At 47.1% G+C, this 23,981-nt stretch overlaps 1 protein-coding gene across 3 annotated transcripts; it reads right to left on the bottom strand.

The window, feature by feature from the left end:
• Window positions 1-1,486: 1,486 nt before the first annotated feature.
• Window positions 1,487-22,703, bottom strand: LOC119950641 (chymotrypsin-C-like). 3 transcript variants are annotated; one of them, XM_038773250.1, is made up of 8 exons: window positions 22,153-22,703; window positions 15,841-15,929; window positions 12,642-12,739; window positions 10,687-10,821; window positions 8,397-8,533; window positions 6,992-7,137; window positions 5,522-5,674; window positions 1,487-1,577 (listed from the first exon to the last, which is right to left on the bottom strand). In XM_038773250.1, exons 2-8 carry the CDS (start codon window positions 15,895-15,897, stop codon window positions 1,560-1,562), a joined length of 744 nt encoding a protein of 247 aa, XP_038629178.1. In that variant the 5' UTR covers window positions 15,898-15,929; window positions 22,153-22,703; the 3' UTR covers window positions 1,487-1,559. The 3 variants fall into 3 exon arrangements, with proteins under 3 accessions (XP_038629178.1, XP_038629179.1, XP_038629177.1); XM_038773251.1 differs by lacking the exon at window positions 22,153-22,703 and adding an exon at window positions 18,491-18,569; XM_038773249.1 differs by lacking the exon at window positions 22,153-22,703 and adding an exon at window positions 18,023-18,206.
• Between the last annotated feature and the right edge of the window lie 1,278 nt (window positions 22,704-23,981).

The raw sequence follows: 23,981 nt of genomic DNA, 5'->3' as shown, positions 1-23,981 counted from the left end.
TGCCTCTTCCCCCACACACCTTGGACACTAAGGGCCAATTTTTGGACTGGGAGGAAACTGGAGCACCCGGAGGGAACCCACACAAATTAATTATAATTAGTGAGGTGGCCTTGTTTGCATAGCTTCACAAAGCAGTCATTAGGAAGAAAGAAATTGGCCTTTTGAGAGAAGTTTGTGTGGATGTTTACTAGGAAACAGCAGAGAATCATTTGATCGCTGCGGTAGAGCGAAGGGGGATGGTAGAAGGGGCTGTGGATCATAGAGATGGAAGCAGAATGTCGAAGAAATTGAGAATGTTGGAAGCAGCAATTGAGTGAGTGGAGAAAGATATACTGATGTGGGTGACGAATATAGATTGATGTTGAGTCTGCAAGTAAAGGGTGCCAAGGTCAATCATTGCACAATTGGACAACAGAACAACAGTAAATTTAATACATAATTAAAATGATGGAACTACTCAGTAGTGTGGCACCATCTGGAGTGAGAGAGAGTTAATGTTTTGGGTTGAGGCCTTTCAGAACTCTCAGTAGCTTCAAGATGATCACTTGTTTAAATGGCCCTTCTTGACTCTGGGATAGTTGGGAGTGGGGAAACACCGGATATGTCATCCAAGAACAATTTATATTCATTTAGTGTCTTTGATGTAAAAAGAAAAATCGAACCACCAGAGTCAGAATAGAATTCTGGAGAAACCCTGCATGCTGATCGGGATTGAAGGTGAAGCAATGCGGTTCAATACTACTGAGGATGAAGAGGCCATAATTTCTAACTAGATTACATCAAACTAGATGCTTTTGTTCATTCATTTTAAACAGGAGAGCAGTGACAGACAGTTTGATACCATACATCACTCTATTAATGAAAGCCTTGTCAAACATTCAAAAAAATGTCTTGCTTTCAAACTGGCTGCATGGTGGCTCAATTAGGCATCAAGAACAAAGCTTTGATTTAGCTGAGAACTACTTAATGATAAACTTTATTAGTATCGCAAGTAGGCTTGCATTAACACGGCAATGAAGTTACTGTGAAAATCCCCTAGTTGCCACACTATGGTCCCTGTTCGGGTAAACTCAGGGAGAATTCAGAATGTCCAATTCTCCCAACAAGCACACCTTTCGGGACTTGTGGAGGGAAACTGGAACACCCGGAGGAAACCCTCGCAAACGGGGAGAATGTGCAGACTCTGAACACATAGTGACCCAAGCCGGGAATCAAACCCAGGTCCCTGGTGCTGTGGAACAACGGTGCTAACCACTGCCACCGTGTTTGCAACCTTTTGAATGGTAGGGAGCTGACCTGAATGGATATTAACTAGTCAAAAGTGAGGGCAGTGCTTTAGTGATTTGCATGCTATTAGCTTAACGAGAATAGAAGCCTATGGATTTTAGATTAATCTAGATGTTCTGTGGTATAGGACTGGTGTGCATTTGGATTTGACCTGCATAAACTATCAATTTTGGGGAAGGGGAGAAAAAAAACAAGCAGATAGAAGCAAATAATTTCTTTATTGATTTGTAGAGACAATCCACTTTGAATCGTGCACCCCTTTTGTGACTCACTCAGTTGTTTGCCATTGTCTGTGGGATTGAGCAGAGTTAATAGCTTCAGGGTGATTGTGGCAGAATCAACACTTTCACAAAGCAATTGTGTGGGACTAACAGATCCGCAGTGCCTATTTAATGTCTTGATGCTTGCGGTGTTGAGGGAGATGGCAATTTTGGATATTCATCTCGAGTAATCTGTTTTGCAAAACATGTGCCCCTCACACCGTTGTCAGCCGAATGAGCTTTAAAACCCACACAATCAGAACATGTTTAGACAAACAAAGAACAATACTGCACAGGAATCTCCTTGATCCTGTCTGCCAAGGATCGTGACCCCTTTTTTGCCTTCCTAACTCCCTGCTTGAACTCTTTTCTACTTTCCTTGTATTCTTCAAGTGCTTAATCTGTTTTTAGTTGCCTGTACCTCAAGTATGCATCCTTTTTTTGACAAGACTCTCAATTTCCCTGGTCATCATGGTTCATGCCTTTCCTGTATTATTATCATAAAATTTACAGTGCAGAAGGAGGCCATTCGGCCCATCGAGTCTGCACCGGCTCTTGGAAAGAGCACCCTACCCAAGGTCAACACCTCCACCCTATCCCCATAAACCAGTAACCCCACCCAACACTAAGGGCAATTTTGGACACTAGGGGCAATTTATCATGGCCAATCCACCTAACCTGCACATCTTTGGACTGTGGGAGGAAACCGGAGCACCCGGAGGAAACCCACGCACACACTGGGTCCTTCCTTTTTACCAGCACATGCCTGTCCTGCACTCCCATCAACTGCTCCTTTAAAAGACTCCCACATGCCAAATGTGGATTTACTCTCAAACAGCCTCTCCCAAACAACAGCTTCCAAATCCTGCCTAATCTGGTTGTAGTTAGCCTTCTCCCAATTTAGCACCTTAACCCTAGGACAACACTCGTCCTTTTCTATGAGTACCTGAAAGCTTATGGAATTGTCGTCACTGCTCGTTACATGTTCTCCCACTTCAACGTTGGTAACCTGGCCGGGCTCGTTCCCTAGTATTGGTCCAGTATAGCCCCCTCTCTAGTTGGACTATCCACATATTGTTCCAAAAAACCTTCTTGGACGCATTTGACACATTCCTCACCATCCAGAGCCCTAGTCCTAAAGGTTTTCCAGTCAATGATGAGGAAAATTAAAGTCTCCCACTACAACAACCTTATTATTTGTACATCTGTCCAGAATCTGATTACATATCTGTTCAACTTCCCATGGGCTGTTGGGAGGCCTGTAGTACACCCCCATAATAGTGACTGCCTCCTTCCTGTTTCTGAGTTCAACCCACTGGGCGCGATTCTCCGCAAAGGTGGAGAGTCGTGAAGGCTGCCACAAAACCGGCCGTGTTTCACGGCAGCCTCCGCGCCCCCTCCCGGGACCCGATTCTGCTCCCCGGTCGGGGCTAGCATCGCTGCCCCATGAAATCTGGCATCGCGGGCTTAACGAATTTTGCTAAGCCCGCACGCCAATGTTAGCAACGGCTGACTCATATGATGATGTCAGCCGCGCATGCGCAGATTGGACGACTCCAACCCGCGCATGCGCGGATGACATCACCCGCGCATATGCATCAGACCCGCGCATGCGCGGTCCGTAATGCCCCTCAGCCGCCCCGCGGACGTATCCTGCGGGGCGGCGGAGGGAGAAAGAGTGCGCGGGAATCGGACCCGCTGCCCGTGATCGGTGCCCACCGATCGCGGGCCCATGCCACCCTTGGCGCGGCCGTGCCAATCGGTGGCATGGTTGTGCAGAACGGCACTTTGCGGCCGTTTTCACGAACTGGTATAGCAGGTGTATTAAAAATCGTGAAAACGGCCGTAAAGGCCTTGGAAATCGGCCCATCAGCCAGGGGAGAATAGCTGCTCGCCGTAAAAAACGGCGTGCAGCGATTCGTGTCGGGGGGCGGGCGTGGCGGGGGGGGAGAATAGTGGGAGGGCGTCGGACCAGCGTCGCCGTAAACATTTGCGCCGCCCGCTATTCTCCACCCCGTCGTGAGTGCGGAGAATCGCGGCCACTTTGTCTTGTTACTTAATTCTTCCATGGTGTCATCCCTCTGTACAACTGCAATATGTTCTCTAACCAGTATTGCAACTCCCCCACCTCTTTTACCTCCCCAACCCCGCCGTCTTGCCTTAAACACCTATATCCTGGAATATTTAGCTGCCAGTCCGGTCCCTTTTTTAACCAAGTCTCCGTTACAGCAACCACATCCAAGTTCCGTGCATGAATCAAGGCTCTAAGTTCATCTGTCGTACCTGTTATACTCCGCGCATTGATGCAGATACACTCCAGGCCCACTGAGTTCGACCTCCCCCAGCCTGCCCTTCCTCTTAGCCAGCCTGGCCCTGGTACCATACTCATCCCCAGTCTCTAATTTGCTAGCTTACTGTTCTGATTCCCCCCCCCCCCCCCCCCCCCGCTACATTAGTTTAAACCCACCTGACCCATACTAGCAAACCTCCCAACTAGGATATTGGTGCCCCTCCAGTTCATATGTAACCTGTCCTTGTAGAGGCCCCACCTTCTCTGGAAGACATCCCAGTGATCCAAAAAACTGAAGCCCTCCCTCCTGCACCAGTTTAGCCAAGTGTTCAACTGCACTATCCCTGTTCCGAGTCTCACTAGCACGTGGCATAGGGACTAATCTTGAGATTGCTACCCTAGAGGTCCTGCTTTTTAATCTTCTAGCTAATTCCCTAAATTGCTGTTGCAGGACCTTGCTACTCTTTCTACCTATGTCATTTATGCCAATGTGAACAATGACTGTCTGATTTCCCTCCTGTTTTCGCGGCCACAGAAACGCCTATCTGTCTATATAGAATTGTATTAATTAATTCCAAGCAAACATAAACACACAGCTTCTGGTCCTGATCAGTGATGCCTGCTAGAATGTGAATTGGGTTATCATTGCATGAAGATGCAATGTGCTTCATGGTTGAATAGGCCATCACTGCTCACTGACTGGGCTGAAGTATAAAGGACCACCACTTGGGAAAGGCACAAAGGGTTACTGCCTCTGTGAAGCTATGCTCCAAGTGTACTGCAGAACAGAAATGGCAATAAATTAACTTTAAAGTCAAACCATTGACACAATTAGAGGAATTGGGTCAGAGAATTTTAATTAGCTTGATACTTAATTTGACGACGCGCTTAAGAACAGTATCCTTGCTTAATGTACTTACCTACACGTGATCTCATTCCACCTGTTATCCTGTTCAAAACTTCTCCACTATTGTGTTCAGAATATTGTTGGTTACTGTTAACTCATGTTGTTGTCTCCAGTACTAATTTCTCCTCGCTGAAGATGAGCGAGACCAAGACTCTGAGTCATGAAACATTAGCATTGGAGTTTCCTGGTTTACTGAGGTTACAGTTCCCAAATTGCACTGATTTCTGAGCCAGCCTTGCTGGATGACTGCTCCCACCCCGATTTCCAGGCAGGTCATTTGCAGCTAGCGTCAATGCCCGGTGCATGACCTGCAGAGAATTTTGGCAAAAGAACCTTGGAAATGGCGCTTGAAATTTACACATAGTAAAGACCAACATGTTTAACTGAACTAAAAGAACAACTTTTTTTTTATCCATATGGAGTGCGCTTCACAGAATGCCAATGCCTAAGTAGAGGCTTATCCTGGACTTGCTCCTTTTTAGTTGTCCCTCTATATGTCCCTGTTCTCAACATTAGATAGCGAGAGGAGGAAAAACAAGATGTGGTTAGCTTAGATGGGCTTTTTGGTTGGCATGGATCAGTTTGGGCTGAAGGGCCCATCTCCGTGCCATTGATTCAAAACGTTTCGAAGACTACACACCTTAGTATTAGCGTAGGATATTAATGCAATAAGGTGAATTTGAACACCCAGGGATATTCAATTCTGTTGTACCACCTCATCCAGAAAATTTGTCCCATCCATAATATCAGCCGTTCACAGCTGTATCTACAACGTACCTGGGTAATCCAGTCATTATAGGCCGAAACACGAGTGAAGACAGTGGGCTTCTTCTTGGCATTGCAACCCAAGCTGGATACAAAACTGGCAATGCCCTGCACTTCCCAGGTTCCGTCAACAGCCTGGCAGTTCAGAGGTCCACCAGAGTCACCCTGTTGAGAAAGGTTAGTGGGTGGGTTTCTCCTTTTATTTTAACAAAGTCGCGCCTATAGTCGGCTGGCTGTTGGAATGCTATGAGATATTAGTTGACCTAGTTTTATTTGGCTTGTAACAGCATGAAGTCGGGTCTTATTAGCCTGAGGCACTGTCCAATTGACCTGATCTGACCCCATGCCTTGCTACCCATCTGTCATTTTCTAACTCAGAAGGCAGGTTTGATGGCTGCTGATGGAATCTACATGCCCACAGCATCTTTTTAAAAATAAATTCAGGGTGCCTAATTATAGTTTTCCGATTAAGGGGCAATTTAGTGTGGCCTATCCATCTCCCCTGCACATCTTTGGGTTGTGGGGGCGAAACCCACACAGACACGGAGGAGAATGTGCAAACCCCACACTGACAGTGGCCGGGGCCACGATCGAACCTGGGTCCTCGGTGCCGTGAGGTAGCAGTGCAAACCACTGTGCCGCCTATGCCTACATCACCTTAAGAGAAATTCCAACTCCATAAGATTCTAGATGGGAGATCGACCCAAATGAAATGGTATTTCCGCAGACTGGAGAGGACAGTGATGTCTTCAACCATCAATCAACTGACCAGAAAGCATTCTATTTGGGATTTTCCTTGAGTGATAGCATAAACCTGTGGTGTGGATGCTTGCGCGGATATTAACTTAGTTGAAAAAAGCTTCATTTCTTCTATTTCCAACACCGACATAATGGGTCGAGTGGCCTCCTCAAGTACTGTAGCATTCTATATTTTATAATACCAATTTTGTTGCCTAATTTAGGAAGGGTTTGTGGTTCCTCCCTTAATGTTTATTCCACTAAAACTAAATGCACTGTCAACGTGCAGCCTTTTTTAAAAAAAAACCTTTTCCAATTAAGGGGCAATTTAGCATAGCCAATCCACCTACGCTGCAATCTTTGGGTTGTGTGGGTGAGACCCACGTAGACACGGGGAGAATGTGCAAACTCCACACAGACAGGGACCTGGGGCCGGGATTGAACCTGGGTCCTCAGCACCATGAGGCACTTCAGCCTTCCTTCTAACCTTCGACAAACTCATCACACGTCTCCAACTCTAGCTATTCTTTTCCTGGCCCTTAAAACTATGGAGCTTCTTGCTGCATTTGGCCCTGCCCTTCTCCTGCCACCCCCCGACTTTTGAAACCAAGTTCATTGTTTTGTGTTTTCTTCTCTTTACACTTGTTTGAATCTTGCGTTGCCTTTCGTCCAATTTGTTCAATAACAGAAGCTATCCTTAGGATTCCCATTGTGTGGTTGTGCATCCCTTCCCAAAATACTCACATTGCATCCCGCAACGACGCCATCTCCACCAGCGCAAATCATTGTCTTTCTCACGGCAAACCCCCACCAGTCTAGTTTGGCGCATGTTGCGTGATCTACCACCGGCAAAAGAGCCTGCTGGAGATTGTCAGCAATGGGGCCATTCGCTGCAATGAGAACCAAATTGAGATTGTTGAAGTTGGCTATCTTGTTAAAAGAAAATCTCAAAAGATCATCTCCCATCCTTTCCTGAAGATGTTGACTCTTTGGGGTACTTGCCAAGGCGCTATTATCCATGTGTCAACCTTGGTAAGTGTTGGCAGTGTATTAGGCTATTGAGCCTAATCAACCATGATCATAACGAATGGCGGTGCGGGCTTGAAGGGCCAAAAGGGCCTATTGTTTCTACGTTTCCATTTGAGGGCAGGAATACAGCCGAGCTTAATCCTTTCCTCACCCAGGAGCTGAGCAAAGAACTCTTGCCACTGCACCCCAGTGGATTGTTAGCACCTTTGGACACAATCTCCTTGTCATCAGTAAGTGAAGTGAATCTATCAGTGGGGTTCAAACTATAAACCACTGGACACATATATTGAACAGTGAGCAGTATTACATGCAAAGGGGTGGTTCCACATTGCTTATGTGTTCTCAACGCACATATTCTCCACCATTAGTAACAATCCCAAATATTCCTAAGTTTTCTAGCACACCGCCTGTCATGTAGGGGAGCTGCTGCACAGGGTTCTCTGTCCAGTTTTAGTCTCCTTATTTGAAAAAGGATACAAACAAGTTGGCAGTGGTTTCACGTGACTTATTCCTGGGATGGTGGGCCTATCCCTTGAAGAAAAGTGGAGCAGATTGGAAGAATGTGAGGTGATCATGTTGAAAAATGTTAGATCCCAAGAAGACTTTGATAGGAAGGGACATTGGGAGAGTGTTTCCTCGTGGGAGGGACTGGAGCAAGGGGACATAACTTAAAAGTAAGATTTTAAGGCAGATTAGGAGCATTCTGGTTATCTTCGAGGGTGGTTAGTCCAGGGGAATTGTCTTCCCCCGGAAAGCAGTGGATGCTGGATCTTTGAATCTATTCAAAGCTGAGTTGGATAGATTTTTGATAGACAAGAGAGTCAGGAATTATGCGAGGAGGTGGGGGCAGACAGGAAAGTGGAGTTCAGACCACAACTAGATCAACATGATCTTATTGAATGGCAGAGCAAGCTTGATGGTCAAATGGCCTACTCAAGTCCTATGTGACATTTATGCACATATTGAGAAAGAATAACACTTCCTTTCGCGATCGTAGTCTTTCTCTACTTCGACTGGGGATGAAACAATATGGGCACAGCGTGCTGAATTTTCGAGAGTGCTCTTTGGAAAAATCCAATGTTAGCATCCGTACAAAGAAAATACTTTGTGTACCACTCACTATAGAGGCGACCCCATCCTGTTACAAAGCAGGAATAGTTGTTGGGAAGCACTGTATTAGGAGCAGGAATGCAGCCCAGCTCCACTGAATTGCTCAGAGTCACAGGACTGGAAAGCTTGATGAGTGCAATATCATACCTGTTGGATTGAATCAAAAGACACTGGTCAACACTGGAGTTTAGCAATAGAAATTTAAGATAATATGTTTAAGAGAACAATATTCCTGGAGGAATTTACAATTAACCGTTATGTAAAAAATTGTAATGGCCTCGCCAGAGAATCTTCAGGAAGTTTGGTTTCCTGGAACAGCAGACTGCAAAAACCACTGAGCCCATTTCTATAAAGGTTGTGCTATGTGGTATTGGAATTTGGGTTAAAAAAAGTCACTGCTATTGGGACCTCTAAACTAAACTGAGGTTCCCATTCCTGGAAATAATACCTCTTGCTTGTGTCCAGACGACAGCACATGATAAAATAATATATCCGCATTGTTAAAACTCATCCATGACAAATATTATCTTGGTTGAGCTGCCACAGAGCTATTGGTCCTTGTGGAATTGTACCCTGACATAACCTAGTATTGCCAGGAGGGGAAGGGATGTAAGAAATGAGCAAAATTAAAGCACTGCAGTAGTTACACTTAATTTTCTCCTTATAGTCATTTGACAGAACAGAACTTGAGTGTTGCTGGAAAAAAAAAAGACATTTTTCAAGCAATGTCTTGATGAATTTGAGTTAAGCTGCCTGGTTTTTAAATGCTTGGCAGTTAACTGCCTGTCCCCATCAACTAGTGGATTCTCTAAGGAAACGCCTTTACCAATCATAGGTCCACTTGCCAACCAATAGCGTTCTCTTCTCATTCAGTATAAATTGTTGTTCCCTTTATGTTTGGAACAACAAAGAACAAAGAAAAGTACAGAACAGGAACAGGCCCTTTGGCCCTCCAAGCCCGTGCCGACCATGATGGCTGACTAAACTACAATCTTCTACACTTCCTGGGTCCGTATCCCTCTATTCCCATCCTATCCATGTTTTTATCAAGCTGCCCCTTAAATGTCACTATCGTCTTTTCTTGAAAATTGTTCTGATGAGTGCTAGACCAAAAGCTTTGACAAAAAGTTGTCCTTTTTTTTCTCCGCAATACTTAATTTTCTGCTTGTAAGGGTAGTGGAGTCTTGTCACTGTGGGAATACATTTCATCCCGTTTACATAGAGAGGACTGCGCAGAATCTCGTCAGTCACACGACAACTAGTTTGTAGCTTGATCAAACACTGCAGTGCAGTAAATGAGCATTTTGAGCAGAAAGCCGCCCCACCAACTCAGGCAGCAGGCTCAAAGTGAGCCTTCAGGAAAAGGACTGTTGTTCCAACTGAGCTTGAAACTCCCCCACCCCGAAATGCACCGACAATGTCCTGTTAGAGACCTTGGTCAGCAGGGTGTCTCCACGCATGGAGAAACCCATCATAAACAGTCGACAATTCAGGCAACTGGGGGATTTACACCAATCCCATGGGCTTCAGTTTGTGAGGAATTAAGCGCACACCCTCTTCCCGTAGGAATACATCCCGCTGGCCTCAATCAAAATAGTTTAAATGTAAGTTGACGCAATGAAGGCCAACGTGTGTCAGAATGCTGCCAGGATTTCACTATGTGAAAGGCTTGTGGTATCCGATTACTTGTCCAGCTAAGACCATCCTATCCATGAGGGCTTTGGTCAACATGGTTGGACCTATTTGATAAAAAAAACCTCCTGGCAATAAGTCGACCACTTCACCATTAGTGAGCAGTCTGCATAGTTGACCAGCTGGAGATCTGTAAACCTACCTGGCTCACTTATGGGATGGCCAAAGCTGCTACACACTTGTTAAATGCAAAAAAGAAATCGGAACCAGATTCATGGAGACGACAATAATCGGTGGTTCAGAGATGCTGTCCAGTTATTCCTGAAATCCAGCCAAGATCGATGGGCCGCAGTCCCACCTGGGACTGTGAGGGCCCTTTGATAAATGAGTCTGAATGAGTGTTATACGAGTGCTCTTACCACGCAAGTTGGGGGCAATGTTGTCCAGTTAATGCACAAACCCACAAAGAGTTATTGGACTTTGAAGTGGTCCAAGAGAGGTGGAAGAATGATGTGGAACTCAAAATATTTTGTCGAGAGGGAGCCCCCCCCCCCCCCCCCCCCCCCCCAGCCCCTCACCATCCCACCCCCTTGGACTTAACTTATATTGGGACTTATATTGGGACGTAAGACCCCTTCTTCAGTGCGAGAAACTAAATTGGTGCTTACCCAAGAGCAACGAGAATCGGATTCCATTTCTCATGGACAAACATGTTCTGCGGCGCAATTTCGACTGTAACTGATCCCATTTCTGAAGTCTTGAGGTTGTGCTTGCCGAGCACCACCCGGTACATCTTGTTCTTGCTTAAAGAGGAAAATAAATCAGGGCTTTCAGTGCAAGGGACGGACATTGCTTCAATCAATAATGGGGATATGGGGCGATCATGTCGGACCCACTAATATTGGAAAGAGTAGATGTGAAGACGAGATTAGTCAAAGGGTAGTAGTTGTCTTGTACCACACTTTGGTTTACACAGATTTACAGAACTGTTACGGTGCAGAAGGAGGCCATTTGGCCCATCGTGTCTGCACCCACTCTCCAAACAAACAACATGACTCAGTGCCATTCCCCTGCCTTTTCGCCAAAGGAATCCACAGAATTGTTACAGCACAGAAGGAGGCTTTCGAGGAGCCTTTTAAAAGCATTTCAATTAGAGGAGGAAGGGGGCGAACCATAGTTTACTGCAGTTTTGAGGTCCTGGGGAAGAATAAGTAAAAGTAGGAGAGGGAATCATTTAGCAGTGATAAAGACCAGTCCAATTTGTCAGTGCTGGCTCTTGAAAGAGATATCTAATTTCCCTGCTCTTGCTCTATCCCCAGAGCAATTTATTTCTCAGAAGGAGAAGAACAGTTTGGACCAGTATTTTTATTTCCCCATTTTATTGGTATTCCATTTTGAAGAATTCAACACCAGTTCGGACCAGTATTGTTGGGTGCGATTCAGCGGCCTTGTCTCGCCTGACTTGGTGTTGAGAAGAGGCCGTTGAATCTCGCGAGAGGCCTCTCACTCGAGATTTGTGATGCTCTAATTGTCTCTCGAGATTCTGAATATTTAAATGAGCAGAATTTAAATACCTGGATTCACCCGGCACCTGGGATTCACCAGCCACGCCTGGGAGACCTCGTTAGAGTACTGGCCCACACAAACGTGGGCCAGGTGTAACGGCACCCGGGAGTGTAAGGGGGGCCTCCCACGCCATTGAAGACCCCTGATGGTCGGGGACTGGACAAGTTGGCACCCTGGCTCTCCCTCTGGCACCTAGGCACCTTGTCACTGTTAGGGGGCCCAGTTGACCCTGCTGGGGTTCCAGGCTGGCAGTTCCAGGGTGCCCGTGTGCTAGGTTGGCACTGCATTGACCAGACCCAGGCGGGTTGTCTTGCCAAGTCGAGGGTGGGGTGGTGGGGGCATTCCCGGGGGTCTCCACAAGTTGGACGGGGGGGGGGGGGGGGGGGAGGCAGGGTCACACAAAGAGGGAGGGGTCTGAAAGGGGGAGGGGGAGGAGGAAGATCGGGGCAGCCTTCCAAAATGGCACCCCGATCTGCAAGGAGCCTTTCCTGTTGGCAAGCTACTCTGCGTGCGGCCTAGGCGGAGAGAATCTCCCCGAGGTCCAGAAAAACGGCAAAGTGGCGTCGAATAGCCGGGTGTTTCTGGGCGCTGCAGCCATTCAACTCAAGCCCGCTGAATTGCGCAGCTGTTTTTCCTGTTTTACTGATGTTCCATTTTAACGTATACAAGATCAGTTCAGACCAGTATTCTTAATTATCCGTTTAATCATTTTTTTTTCCCTCCTGGGTTGCTTTTCCTTTTTGAAGTATATCCAATTCCCCTTTGAAAATTACTGTTCCCTTTCTGCTCCACCCTCCCGATCTATGGCATCCTCCTCGCCCCCTCACGATGAATATCATCTTCCCCCATCTCTTCATCTCAAACCATGCAACAGGGTCTTGATTGAAAAGCGATGAGGTTACAAATGATGTGTGCGGGATGTTGCAAACACAGCTTTGGAGGAACAAGAGAGGGAAGCTTAGAAGAGTCCTGAATGAAAATGGAAAGCAATGAAAGCTGAAATGAAATGAAGTGTCGGGCAACTGTCAACCGTCGAGCTATTAGTGACTAAACTCACCTGATGCAGTGAGCAGCAGTCATGACCCAGTTGGTTGCGATGAGGGATCCTCCACAAGTGTGGGCCCAATGATCAGTTTTGAAATATTGGAGAGAGACCTTGGTGCATGCGAAACAAAAGGAACAAATCATGCTGCAGGATTTGAAATTGAAATTCCCCCCACCCCCCCACCCTTGCCCTCCCCCAAACCCCACAAAAAAACCCAAAATGGCCATTGTCATATTTCGTGACATTAATGTCATCATGCAGTAGCTTGGAAATCCAGGGAATTTTCACATTCAGGACCATAGACAGAAAGAAGACAGCGTATCCCCTCCCCCGGTCTTCAACATCAGCTTATCTTCCAGCACCATTGCTGCAGGTGACTGCGGATTGCTTTTAACCTTCACCTCCACAGATGTAGTTGGCATTACCCCACAGTGTAAATTTGTTTTTATATCCTTCTTATTGGAGGGAAATCTACATATTAAGGTTCCCTGAATAATTAGGGGTACGCCCATGAATTTGCAAGTCATCCAGACTCGAAATGTTAGCTTCCTTCTCTCCCCACAGACCCTGTCAGACCTGTTGATATGGGCCAGCATTTTCTGTTTCTGCTTCAGGTTCCCGCACCTGCAGGAATTTGCTTTTAGCAATATTTGGCCCTGTGTTCTCGAAATAATTGGATACAGGGAGATGTCTTAGAAGTGGCCGAAATGTTTTTTCCTCACTTTCGCCAATACCACCATCAGCCTTATGGGGCCACCGCTGCCGAGAAGCTTAACTGGGCAGGGTCAACGGGTTGGCAGCGCAGAAACTGTGCAACAAGTGAGTCATTTTTGGATTCCTCAAAGCCTCACTTTCTGCAGAGCACATGTCAGGACTGTGATGGACAGGTGGAGACTCAAAAACGCTCAAGAGGTTTGACACCATCCAGAACAGAGCAGTTCACTTGATCAGCGATGGAAGCACTGGACTCAACTTCCACCCCCTCTACCACCATGACCCCCACATGCACCCTCTCCGACAGAGTATCTTGTAACAACTGGACAAGGATATGTCAACCGCATCTCCCTCCCTCAATCTCTAATCACCGGGGAGGACAATAGCAACATTATTGTGAGCTTACCATCAACTTCATGCAGCCTTTCAAATCGAGCACCATCCTGACTTAGACATATATTCCCATTCATCATGGCGGGGTCAATATCATGGAATTCCCTAGCTAACACGATCATGACAGTAATGCCTCCCAAAGTTCTGTGATTGACGGTGGATATGCAGGCCCACAACACCTTTGCAGGGCAATTAGGAATTGGCAATCAATCGCCTGGAGTAGCATCACCCACACCCTTGGATCAAACAGACACCAGACGTCAAGATGGAAGAATTTTAGTCACTTTTGATGCATGGACCTTCTGGTGCTGCGGTGTTGTTTAACCACCAGGAGATGGCGGTGTTGTTCTTATTTAGAAAATTGCTCATGTTCTAATGCAGTCCACTGTTTAGTATTTATGAAGCACCTTGAACAAACTAACACACCTGAAGGTATTTTACAAGTGCACGGTCAAACAAAATTTGATACCAGGTCACGTAAGTAATAGATGGCCGAAACCTTGGTCAATGAGATAGGTTTAATGTGGGCCTTGAAGGAGGAGAGAGAAGTAGGGAGGTGGAGAGGAGAAAGCAGAGAATTCTAGAGCCCGGGGTTTCGGCAGCTGAAGGTACGGCCAGCAAAGGCAGAGCAATGGAAATTGAGTAGGTGCAAGAGGCCAGAATTGGAGAAGGCACAAGAGATCTCAGTGTGGGGGGCCTGGGATGAATTTACAAGATGGTGGGAGTTGGGGCTGCGGAAAGATTTGAACACAAGGATGGGAATTAGCACAAAGGTTTTGCGTTTGGGTTGTCTGCTATTAAGTGGGGGAGCGGGAATTCCTGTGGAATTTTCCAGGTCGCCCACTGTAACGTCGGCAGAAGATTGTCCTGCGACGCGAGGCTGTGTAAAACTGAGCCAATACTCTGTTGTTTGGAAGAGTGAGTGAGGGGTGATCGCTTTGGAGATTCTGAAGGGGCTGAACAGGGGCGTTCCTCGAGGCTTGCGGATCTAGAACACAGGGGGACAATCTCAGAACAAAGGGCCGATTATTTAATACTCAGATAAGAAGATACTTCTTCACGCAAAGGGTTGTGAATCTTTGAATTCTCAACCTTACAGAGGTGCGGATGTTCCAGTACTGAATGTACCTCAGGCTGAGACAGACAGCTTCTGGGTCTCTCTGGGAATCAAGGAATACTGGGAGCGGGCTGGAAAATAAAGCTGGGGAAGAAAAGGAGCCATGGTCAGATTGAATGGTGGATCATGTTCGAGGGGCTGAATGGTCTGTTCCTGCTCCTCTTCCAAATGCTCGTAATGATGGAAACCATGGAGAATTGGTGTAAATCGCTGTTTTTACTCATTGTCCCCAGGGTTATACACTTGCCATTGGAGCAGGCTCACAGATATCCAGGGGGGAGAGGCGGGGTCATAATAATTATCTTCATTGGTGTCACAAGCAGGCTTACATTAACACTGCAATGAAGTTACTGTGAAAATCCCCTAGTCACCACACTACGGCTTCTGTTCGGGTGCACTGAGGGAGAATTCAGAATGTCCAATTCCCCTAAAAAGTATTTTGGGACTATTGTGGGAGGAAACCGGAGCACCTGGAGGAAACCCACGCAGACACGGGGAGAGCGTGCCGACTCCGCACAGACAGTGACCCAAGCCAGGAATCGTACCCGGGACTGTGGCGCTGTGAAGCAACAGGGCTAACCACTGCGCTACCTCACCTCCATGCAGTTTACTGCTGAAATCTTATGTCGAAATAATTAAGGAATGATCAAGAGGTCGCAGCGGAGGTGGTAAAACCTCCCAGTTAAATAGCATGTTCACAAGTAAGCAATTTATCTACAAATTAATTTTGCGTCTAAGCGACACCAATTGATCTGCGGTTACAGATTAGGGAGATCATGTTTATGATCAACAAAGCACCAAAGCTAACTAGTTCACAAGTAAAAATAGCGGGAAGAGGATTTGATAACTGGGACTCCACATGGCAAGTGGTCCACATCCGCACGTGGGGGAGGGAGCGGAAGAACCTAAAATCGAATAATTTACGTGAAACTCCGCCGATGTCTTTTTGTTTCTGTTTCTTTGAGGATGTGGAAAAGTATCTCTTACCTGCCACGGCCAGGTGTGGGGCTGTGCGTCCACCCCTCCCACAACCCTGGAGGTCATAGGTGGAACAGCAGGAGAACCGCATCCATAGGCTGCAACACAGACAGCACTCACCTTCAATCCAAGCTGCATTTTAGAACAAACTTTGCACAGAGTCACAGAATGGGCGGAATCAGACAACATGGAGGAGGCCATTTGGCCAATTACGCCGGCGCTGGCTCACTGAAAGACCCGTCCAATCAACCAATCAATCCCAGCCCCCTGCATCTTCCCTCTGGCCTTATGGGGGGGTTCCCTTTACAAAAATGGCGCTGAAGAGGGATGGTGCTCCGTCTCTGGGCTGGGAGTACCCACTGTTTGACAGCTGTCTCTGAACTCCCAGTTTTGAGTCCACTTTCCGTGCTGACATGCCTCAGATCGCTCATGGCGAGTTATTGCACTAGCCGGTGTGTCACTGAGCTATACCAACCAGGAGGGCGCCATCGTCAGTGTGTGCTGATTTAACCCATCCAGCCAGGCTACGGCAGTTCTGGGCCAGTGAGCTAGACAGGAATGTCAGGATTGCCATTTCTCATCACTAGCCAGGGACTGCATTCGTATGCAGGTGTCAGGTAGAGACAAAGGGGGCAATTGTGACTCACCCCACACACCTGGGAAAGGAGCAGATGAACAGTTAAAGTGGACCAGCTCCATTTCCCACTCAGTTGTGGCTCATCTTCAGTTATGTTGATGCTGGTTTTGTCAGTGGATGGGTTGCTCATTGGAATCAGGTATAAACGCTATTCATTGTCAGTGGGATCCCAACGGAATTCTGACCTGGGCCTCAGTCATCCATTGTGAGGTCAGCAGGTTGCTGGAATCATTCCTGGCACAAAGGAAGATGACTGTGGATTTTGAAGGCTAATCATCTCATAGCTGGACTATCGCCGCAGGAGTCCTTCAGGGTCCGAGGCACAACCATCAATGGCCCCCCTTCCATCATAAGGTCAGAAGTGGGGGATTTTTGCTGATGATTGCACAAATGTTCACGACTCCTCAGATAATGAAGCAGTCCATCTCCAAATGCAGCAAGACCTGGACAATATCCAGGCTTGGGCTGACAAGTGGCAAGTTACATTCGCGCCACAGAAGTTCCAAACAATAAAACCATCTCCAACAAGAGAGAATATAACCATGAAATTCAATGGCATTGCCATTGCTGAATTCCCCCCACTATTAACATCCTGGGGGGAGGGTTGCCATTGACGAGAAACTGAACAATACCAGAGCAGGCCAGAAGCAGGGAGTAATTCCGCTCCTAACGCCCCAAAGCCTGTTCACCATCGGCAATGCACTGGCCAGCAGTGTGATGGATTTGCCTGGATGAGTGCAGCTCCAACAACACCATCCAGGACAAAGCAGCCCACTTGACTGGCACCCCATCCAGCTTATTAAACATTCACTGCCCTTGCCACCAGTGTACAGTGGCAGCCGTGTGCTCCTCCCAAACCCCGCGACCTCTCCCACTTGGGAGGACGAGGGAAGCAGGCCCATGCCACCAGCTGCAGGTTTCCCGCCGAACCGCACATCATCCTGATTGCAAAATGTTTTTGCTGTTCCTTCACTGCCGCTGGGTGAAAATCCTGGACCTCCCTCCCTAACAATACTCTGAGTGTATCGACCTCCTGCACCACAGCGGTTCAAGAAGGCAGCTCGCCAGCACTTTCTCAAAGGCAGTGGGCAGTAACTGCTGGCGTTGGCAGTGATGCTCACATCCCATGGACGAATAATAAAAATAAAGTCTCCTCCTTGCGCTGGATTAATCCCACAACCCTCCCCCCCTGACCCTCCCAAGCAACCTCCCCCATCCCCCACTGACAAGCTGATCTTTTCCCGTCTCCAGCCAGCTACCCACTTCCTGTGCCAGAGACCCATTCAGGATTATAACTGATCTTGGAGTCAGGTTCAGATGTGATCCTTCCCCACCCCCACCCCACCCCACCCCCACCCCTCCCCGATTGAATATCTCGCTGATGAACCCCGTTTGGGATTATACACAGCGACTGACCACTTGGGTGAGATTCCAGAAGGCTGGCTGTGCCACACCTCAGCAAGGAGGCAGCATCTTTCGGGGTGGACGAAGAAATAATTATCAATTAAATTCTAGAACCAGCGTTCGGTCTAGCCTCAGGCCAGTGATGCTTACCACGAGCCAGGAGCAAAGCTGCAACCACGAGTGAAATCATATCTCTGCCTCTGCTGTTCAGTCCCCGCTTCCCCAACATTTATAGAGACACGCTCGACCTTCTTATCTTGGCAGTTTATTAATCTAGGTGTCAGATTAGGAGCAGGGAATAAAGGGCCGTGCCGCCTGTGCGAGACAGGCAGCTTGTCCCCGGCATGTTAGCAGGTGCTCAAAGTTTCACCGGAGTTCATTAACAATGGTGACTTGTTCCAGCGGAGGAGGCGAGGGGACAGGTCAGGGCCTGACGTGCCAGATAACAGCAAGATTCAAGAGCGCAGCCAGATAAGGACGGATGAGGAGGTCACTCAGTGCAACCCAGAGTTGTTTCTGTGTTTGCTTCAGTGCCATTCTCACTGCCGGCTCCGTAGCCCTGACCTGTGGGCTTGGTCCAGCTGACGCCAACAGTAAATGTACCGCTTGCAGACTCACCGGGGTCTTCATTGGACCTTAGGGCTATGGCCTAAGTCAATTGGAAGATGTTGCTGTCAGCGGCCGACATCACAAGTCAGCACTGACAACAAATTGCATTTATAGAGTGGCTTTAAATGTGGTAAAATATACCATAGTGAATACATACTTCAGCGCAGATAGAACGAGCTCAGCTCCCCGGGGGCCTGACATCCTCCACATCACAGCTTCTAAATGGCTTGGAAAGGTTCCAGAGATTTTGCTTTTAGTAGCATTAAATACCGCCTGAAGAAAAGCTTCCTGAATTAGTCCATAATGTGTCTTTTGCCGCATTGAATCATAGAATTCCTACAGTGCAGAAGGAGGCCATTTGGCCCATCGAGTCTGCACCGATCTTCTGAAAGAACACTCGATCTAGGCCCACTCCCCTGCCCTATCCCTGTAACCCCACCTAACCTGCACAACTTTGGACTGAGGGAGCACCCGGTGGAAACCCACACAGACACAGGGAGAAAGTGCAAACTCCACACAGTCACCCAAGGCCAGAATTGAACCCGGGGCCCTGGCACTTTGAGGCAGCAGTGCTGTGCCACACTCTATTGTCTTATCATCATGCTTTACTTAAAAGTATTGTTTTGACTCAACTTCAGTACTTAATCCTCGAACTGCCAAGCTGAGGAGAAAGATTGGTGGTCAGAGATAAAGAGAGATTTAGGTGACAACAGGTTTGGGGGTCTTGACTCTTATTAATTGTAGGAAAACGGAAAGGCTAAGGCAGATAGGATTAGGAGTACTGCTCTTGCGAGGCAGATAATAGGTTAACTTTCTCCACAGCTCCTGCTTTAATTCAATAGAATTACATAGAAATCCCAGCACAGAAACAGGGCTCTCAACCCAACCACTCTGAGGCGCTGTTTATGCTCCACGGGAGCAACCTAATCTCAGGGGCTGGATTCTCCATTGGCTGACGGGGAAATCGCAAAATGCAATTGGGCGGAGAATAGGTTCCGATGCTAAAATCGCAGCGGGTGCCGATTTGACGCCAAATCGCAATTCTCCGTCACCCTCGACAGCAGCGTCAATGCATTCCGGAACGCACGTACAGTAAACACCGTTTGCATATCATTAGTGGGCCTGACCCAATTTTCTCTGGGGCCTCCGTGATGCTCCGCCTCTGATGGGCCACGTACCCGACGGCGCGGTTCACTTGTGCTTTTAAAGATCCTGAAGGCGGCAGCATGGCTGCTGAGGGAGAGAGAATGTTTACTGAAAATGCCCAACATCACTCTAGTTTGCTGACAGTGGTGCCGCTAGCCGGGGTCTTCTGCCAGGGCCTGGAGGAGTAGTGAGGGGTGGGCAGGAAGTGGGCTGTGAAGTTGGGCTGGACAGGCACGGAACATCATTGCCGCAGCAGCCCACTACGAATTTAGGGCCACGGAGCAAATAAGTGTCCCCCAGGCCACCCCACCTAGGTGCCCTCTAGCCCCAGCCGACACATCAGCTGTATGGGTGCGCTACAGCACAACCAGTGCCATCTTGTTGGCTGGGATGAGTGTGTGTGGGGATTGTAACATGTATGTGCAGCTGCAGCTTGTGTCAACCTCCCGAGTGTCAATCACAGACCCGACAACTCCAGCACGGTTTTTCATTGCAATCGATTGTGCTCCACATGGTGCCGGTGCTAGCTCCTCCATCGACCCAGGTTTGGAACCTGTTTTTCTGTCGCGAAAGTCCATGAATTCTGCATCAACGTTATTACTTAGTCTCAGAAACTTAGAATCCCGCCTCAAGTGTCTGATATGTTTCCATCTCCCCTTAATCCCGTTTTCCCCAAATGCCTACCTGGCCTCTTCCTAAATGTTGACACTGGCCTGGACTTGCATACTTGGGGTGGGTGGCGGGAGTTATGGAAAGTCCCGGCTCGCCCGCCCGCTTCAGGAGAAAGTATCCGCAAAGACGGGATTTTCACTATGAGGGAGTGGGTGCAGAATGGCATTGGGCTAGCAGACAGGGGGAACAAACTGGATACAGCCACAGGGACTGCCGGATGCCATGTCGGGCTTTTAAAATGTCCACCTCGGTGCTGTGAGGCTTGGTCCCAGTTAAAATCAAAGCAGGAAGGCTCTCCAGCCCTCACAGCCCCTCACACACACACCTCACAGTCCATCTATTCCCATTCATACACCCAATCACCCTATGATTCCTCATGCACCCTATCCCAATGTATGCCTCCCTGCCAAATAACTCCTGTGACTCCTCATGCCCCTCATTGCAAGCTATGCCCCTCCACCTCTCCCCCTGGCTTTTCATTGCCCATATGCCAAGCTGTGGCACTTCCATGCCCATTGATTCGCTATACACTGTATAGAATCACTGAACCATATAGTGACAAGAGGATGTGCCAAAAAAGTTTGAGAAAGAAAATTCATAAGTTTTTGCTCTGTTGAAAAAAAATCAACTTTACTACAGCCTAATAAAAGCATCAATCATGCAGTCCCTTTAAAGTTTCAATTGATTAAACTACAAGCGCTTGAAAAGTCTCAACCTTGTGTGAGTAAACATTGTGCAAGTGGCAGCATAGATCAGAGAGACAGAGCTCGGAATCAAGCAGTGTTTTCTCTGGTGCTCAGACTAATAGAATTTTGGGGCGCTCAGCCAAGCCTCATTATGTATACTTGGCTGGTGGCCCAGACATCCATTGGTCTCTAGTGTGGTACTTTGTCGAAGGTTTTCTGAATGTTCATGTATACTACATTCACTGCAATCCTCCCAGGTATCTCAGGTCAGGCTTGACAAGCATGATCTTCCTTCCGGGAATCTAATTATTATCTCATGTGGGCTAATTTTACTTACATATTTAATAATTTCATTTCTAATTTAAAAATCCAACATTTTCTCTGTCATCCATTTTGAAAATGAATATTGGCTAATCCCCAATCCTTCGACACACTTTCACTCTCAATAGAGCATTTGAAATATAATTTCTAGGGCCTCTGCTAATACTTCCCCCACTTTTCTCAACATCATTCAATGTGTCCCTCAAGGTCAAAGACATAGAATTTACAATGCAGAAGGAGGCCATTCGGTCCATCGAGTCTGCACTGGCCCTTGGAAAGAGCACCCTACCTAAGCCCACACCTCCACCTTATCTCTGGAACCTAGTAATCCCACCTAACCTTTTGGACACTAAGGACAATTTAGCGTCGCCAATCCACCTAACTTGCAAATGTTTGGACTGTGGGAGGAAACTGGTATACCCGGAGGAAACCCACGCAGACACGGGGAGAACGTGCCGACTCCACACAGACAGTTACCCAAGCCGGGAATCGAACCTGGGACCTTGGAGCTGTGAAGCAACTGTGCTAACCACAGTGCTACCGTGCCATACCTGGACACTGGACATTGTCCTTGGACATTGTCCTCCTTCAGTTTAACTAACTTTTCTAACACTAATCTTTTATTTATGATGTTATTTTTTTTATCTCTCTTTTAACCAAATTGGCCTTTATTTTCTCTCCAATGTCTTTTATTGAACATTGAACAGTATCATCTGTACTTTCTACTTGTCTTCCACTAACTCATGCACCTCACTGGATTCCATCTCACACTGAACAATTCATTTTCTATTGATGGATTCTATAGAATAGATTCCCATTCGTTTTCACATTTATGAAGTCTCTCACCTCTTGCTTCCTCCTTGCTTCCCTCACCAGTTCCATCTGCAATCTAAGACACAGGTCTTCAACTGGGTGGCTGGAGGCTGAAAGAGAGGCTAGAGAATTTTTTTTCTTTTTGAATATTGCTGAAGATCAGAGACTTATTTTGCTGAAGCTTTACATTTTGCATTCAGCAGGAAATTTGCAAGATTACAATGTAAGGGAAATCAACAAAATTATACTGAATGAGAAGAGAAAGCTGCTTGGACTCTGATTGGTAGAGACGTTGCCATGCAGAATGCACAAGTTGATGGTGGCTAACAGTTAACTGCCAAGCATTGTTTGAAGTTCAAACGAGGCAGCTTGATTCTGATTAGTTAAGGTATTGCCTTGAGAAATGAACCAGTGAATGGTTGTCATTTATTTTGTTTAGCTGTAACAGGTGCAATTTGTGCACTGGTTCTTTCCTGTACTTTGATTGTCAGTGTAATTCTTAGCATACTGAGGGTTATTTAGCAAATGTTGTTCTCTTTTTATAAATTTAGAGTACCCAATTATTTTTTTCCAATTAAGGGGCAATTTAGTGTGTCCAATCCACCTACCCTGCACATCTTCAGGTTATGGGGGTGAGACCCACGCAGATATAGCCAATGTTGTTCAATCATAGAATGACATCTAAATTTGGACACTGTGTTTTCAGTTTTGCAAGCACGGGCTGGTTGGTTGAGATCTGTACCATGCCCATTGCGAACAGCTGAACTGACATGCTGTTTGATCCCATTTGGAGCATATGGACTACATAACTCTTTTTTTTCCCAATTAAGGGGCACTTTAACGTGACCAATCCACCTACCCTGCGCATCTTTGGGTTGTGGGGGTGAGACCCACGCAGACACGGAGAGAATGTGCAAACTCCAAAGTTACAGTGATCCGGAGCCAGGGTCGAACCTGGGTCCTCGGCGCTGTCAGGCAACAGTGCTAACCACTGCACCATCGTGCCGCCCAGTATGGACTACATACCTAGTATCACACTGGACTGAAATTCATCTACCATATTACTAATTATTTTCAATACTTACCTTCACATAGAGGCGTGAGGGACAGGAACGCTATTCCTATTTCAGTGGTTCCGCTGCTGGTCACTGATTATCCTACTGCCCCCCACCCCACTAAATCTCACCCAAGACCACTCTGGTGATGCAGTTGAACCATCTCAGAAACCCCCAAACCAATGAGCTGCCACCAGAAGCCCACAGCCCAATTTCAGGTCAGTCTTACGGCTCTGACATTGGGCGCACATTTGAATATATCCTGAGGTAATGGTTCCATGAAGGTTAATTGCCAGAACTACTCAGCAGGTTATGGCAAAATCTATAGGGAAGATAGAGTTAGACCATGAACCCAGAAGATATAAGAGCAGAATTTGGCTATTCGGCCCATCGAGTCTGCTCCACCATTCAATCATGGCTGATATATCTCATCCCCATTCGCCTGCCTTCTCTCCATAACCCCTGATCCCCTTATTAATCAAGAACCTATTTATCTCTCTTAAAGACACTCAGTGACTTGGCCTTCACAGCCTTTTGCGGCAATGAGTTCTACAGATTCACAACCATCTGTCTGAAGAAATTCCTGCTCATCTCAGTTTTAAAGGATCGTCCCTTCAGCCTGAAGTTGTGTCCTTGGGTTCAAGTCTCTCCTACTAGTAGAAACATTTTATCCACGTCCATTCTATCTAGGCCTCTCCATATTCTATAAGCTTCAATGAAAACCCCTCTCTTCCTTCAAAACTCCATTTTGTCCTTCCAGAACAAGGACAAAAAGAAGGCTTGTGATAGAGCGGAAGACAAAAGAGA

This window comes from Scyliorhinus canicula, chromosome 16 (assembly GCF_902713615.1).
Source record: "Scyliorhinus canicula chromosome 16, sScyCan1.1, whole genome shotgun sequence".
Taxonomy (NCBI): domain Eukaryota; kingdom Metazoa; phylum Chordata; class Chondrichthyes; order Carcharhiniformes; family Scyliorhinidae; genus Scyliorhinus; species Scyliorhinus canicula.
The sequence above is the reverse complement of the archived record's forward strand: the minus strand, read 5'-3'. Positions and strand labels throughout refer to the sequence as shown.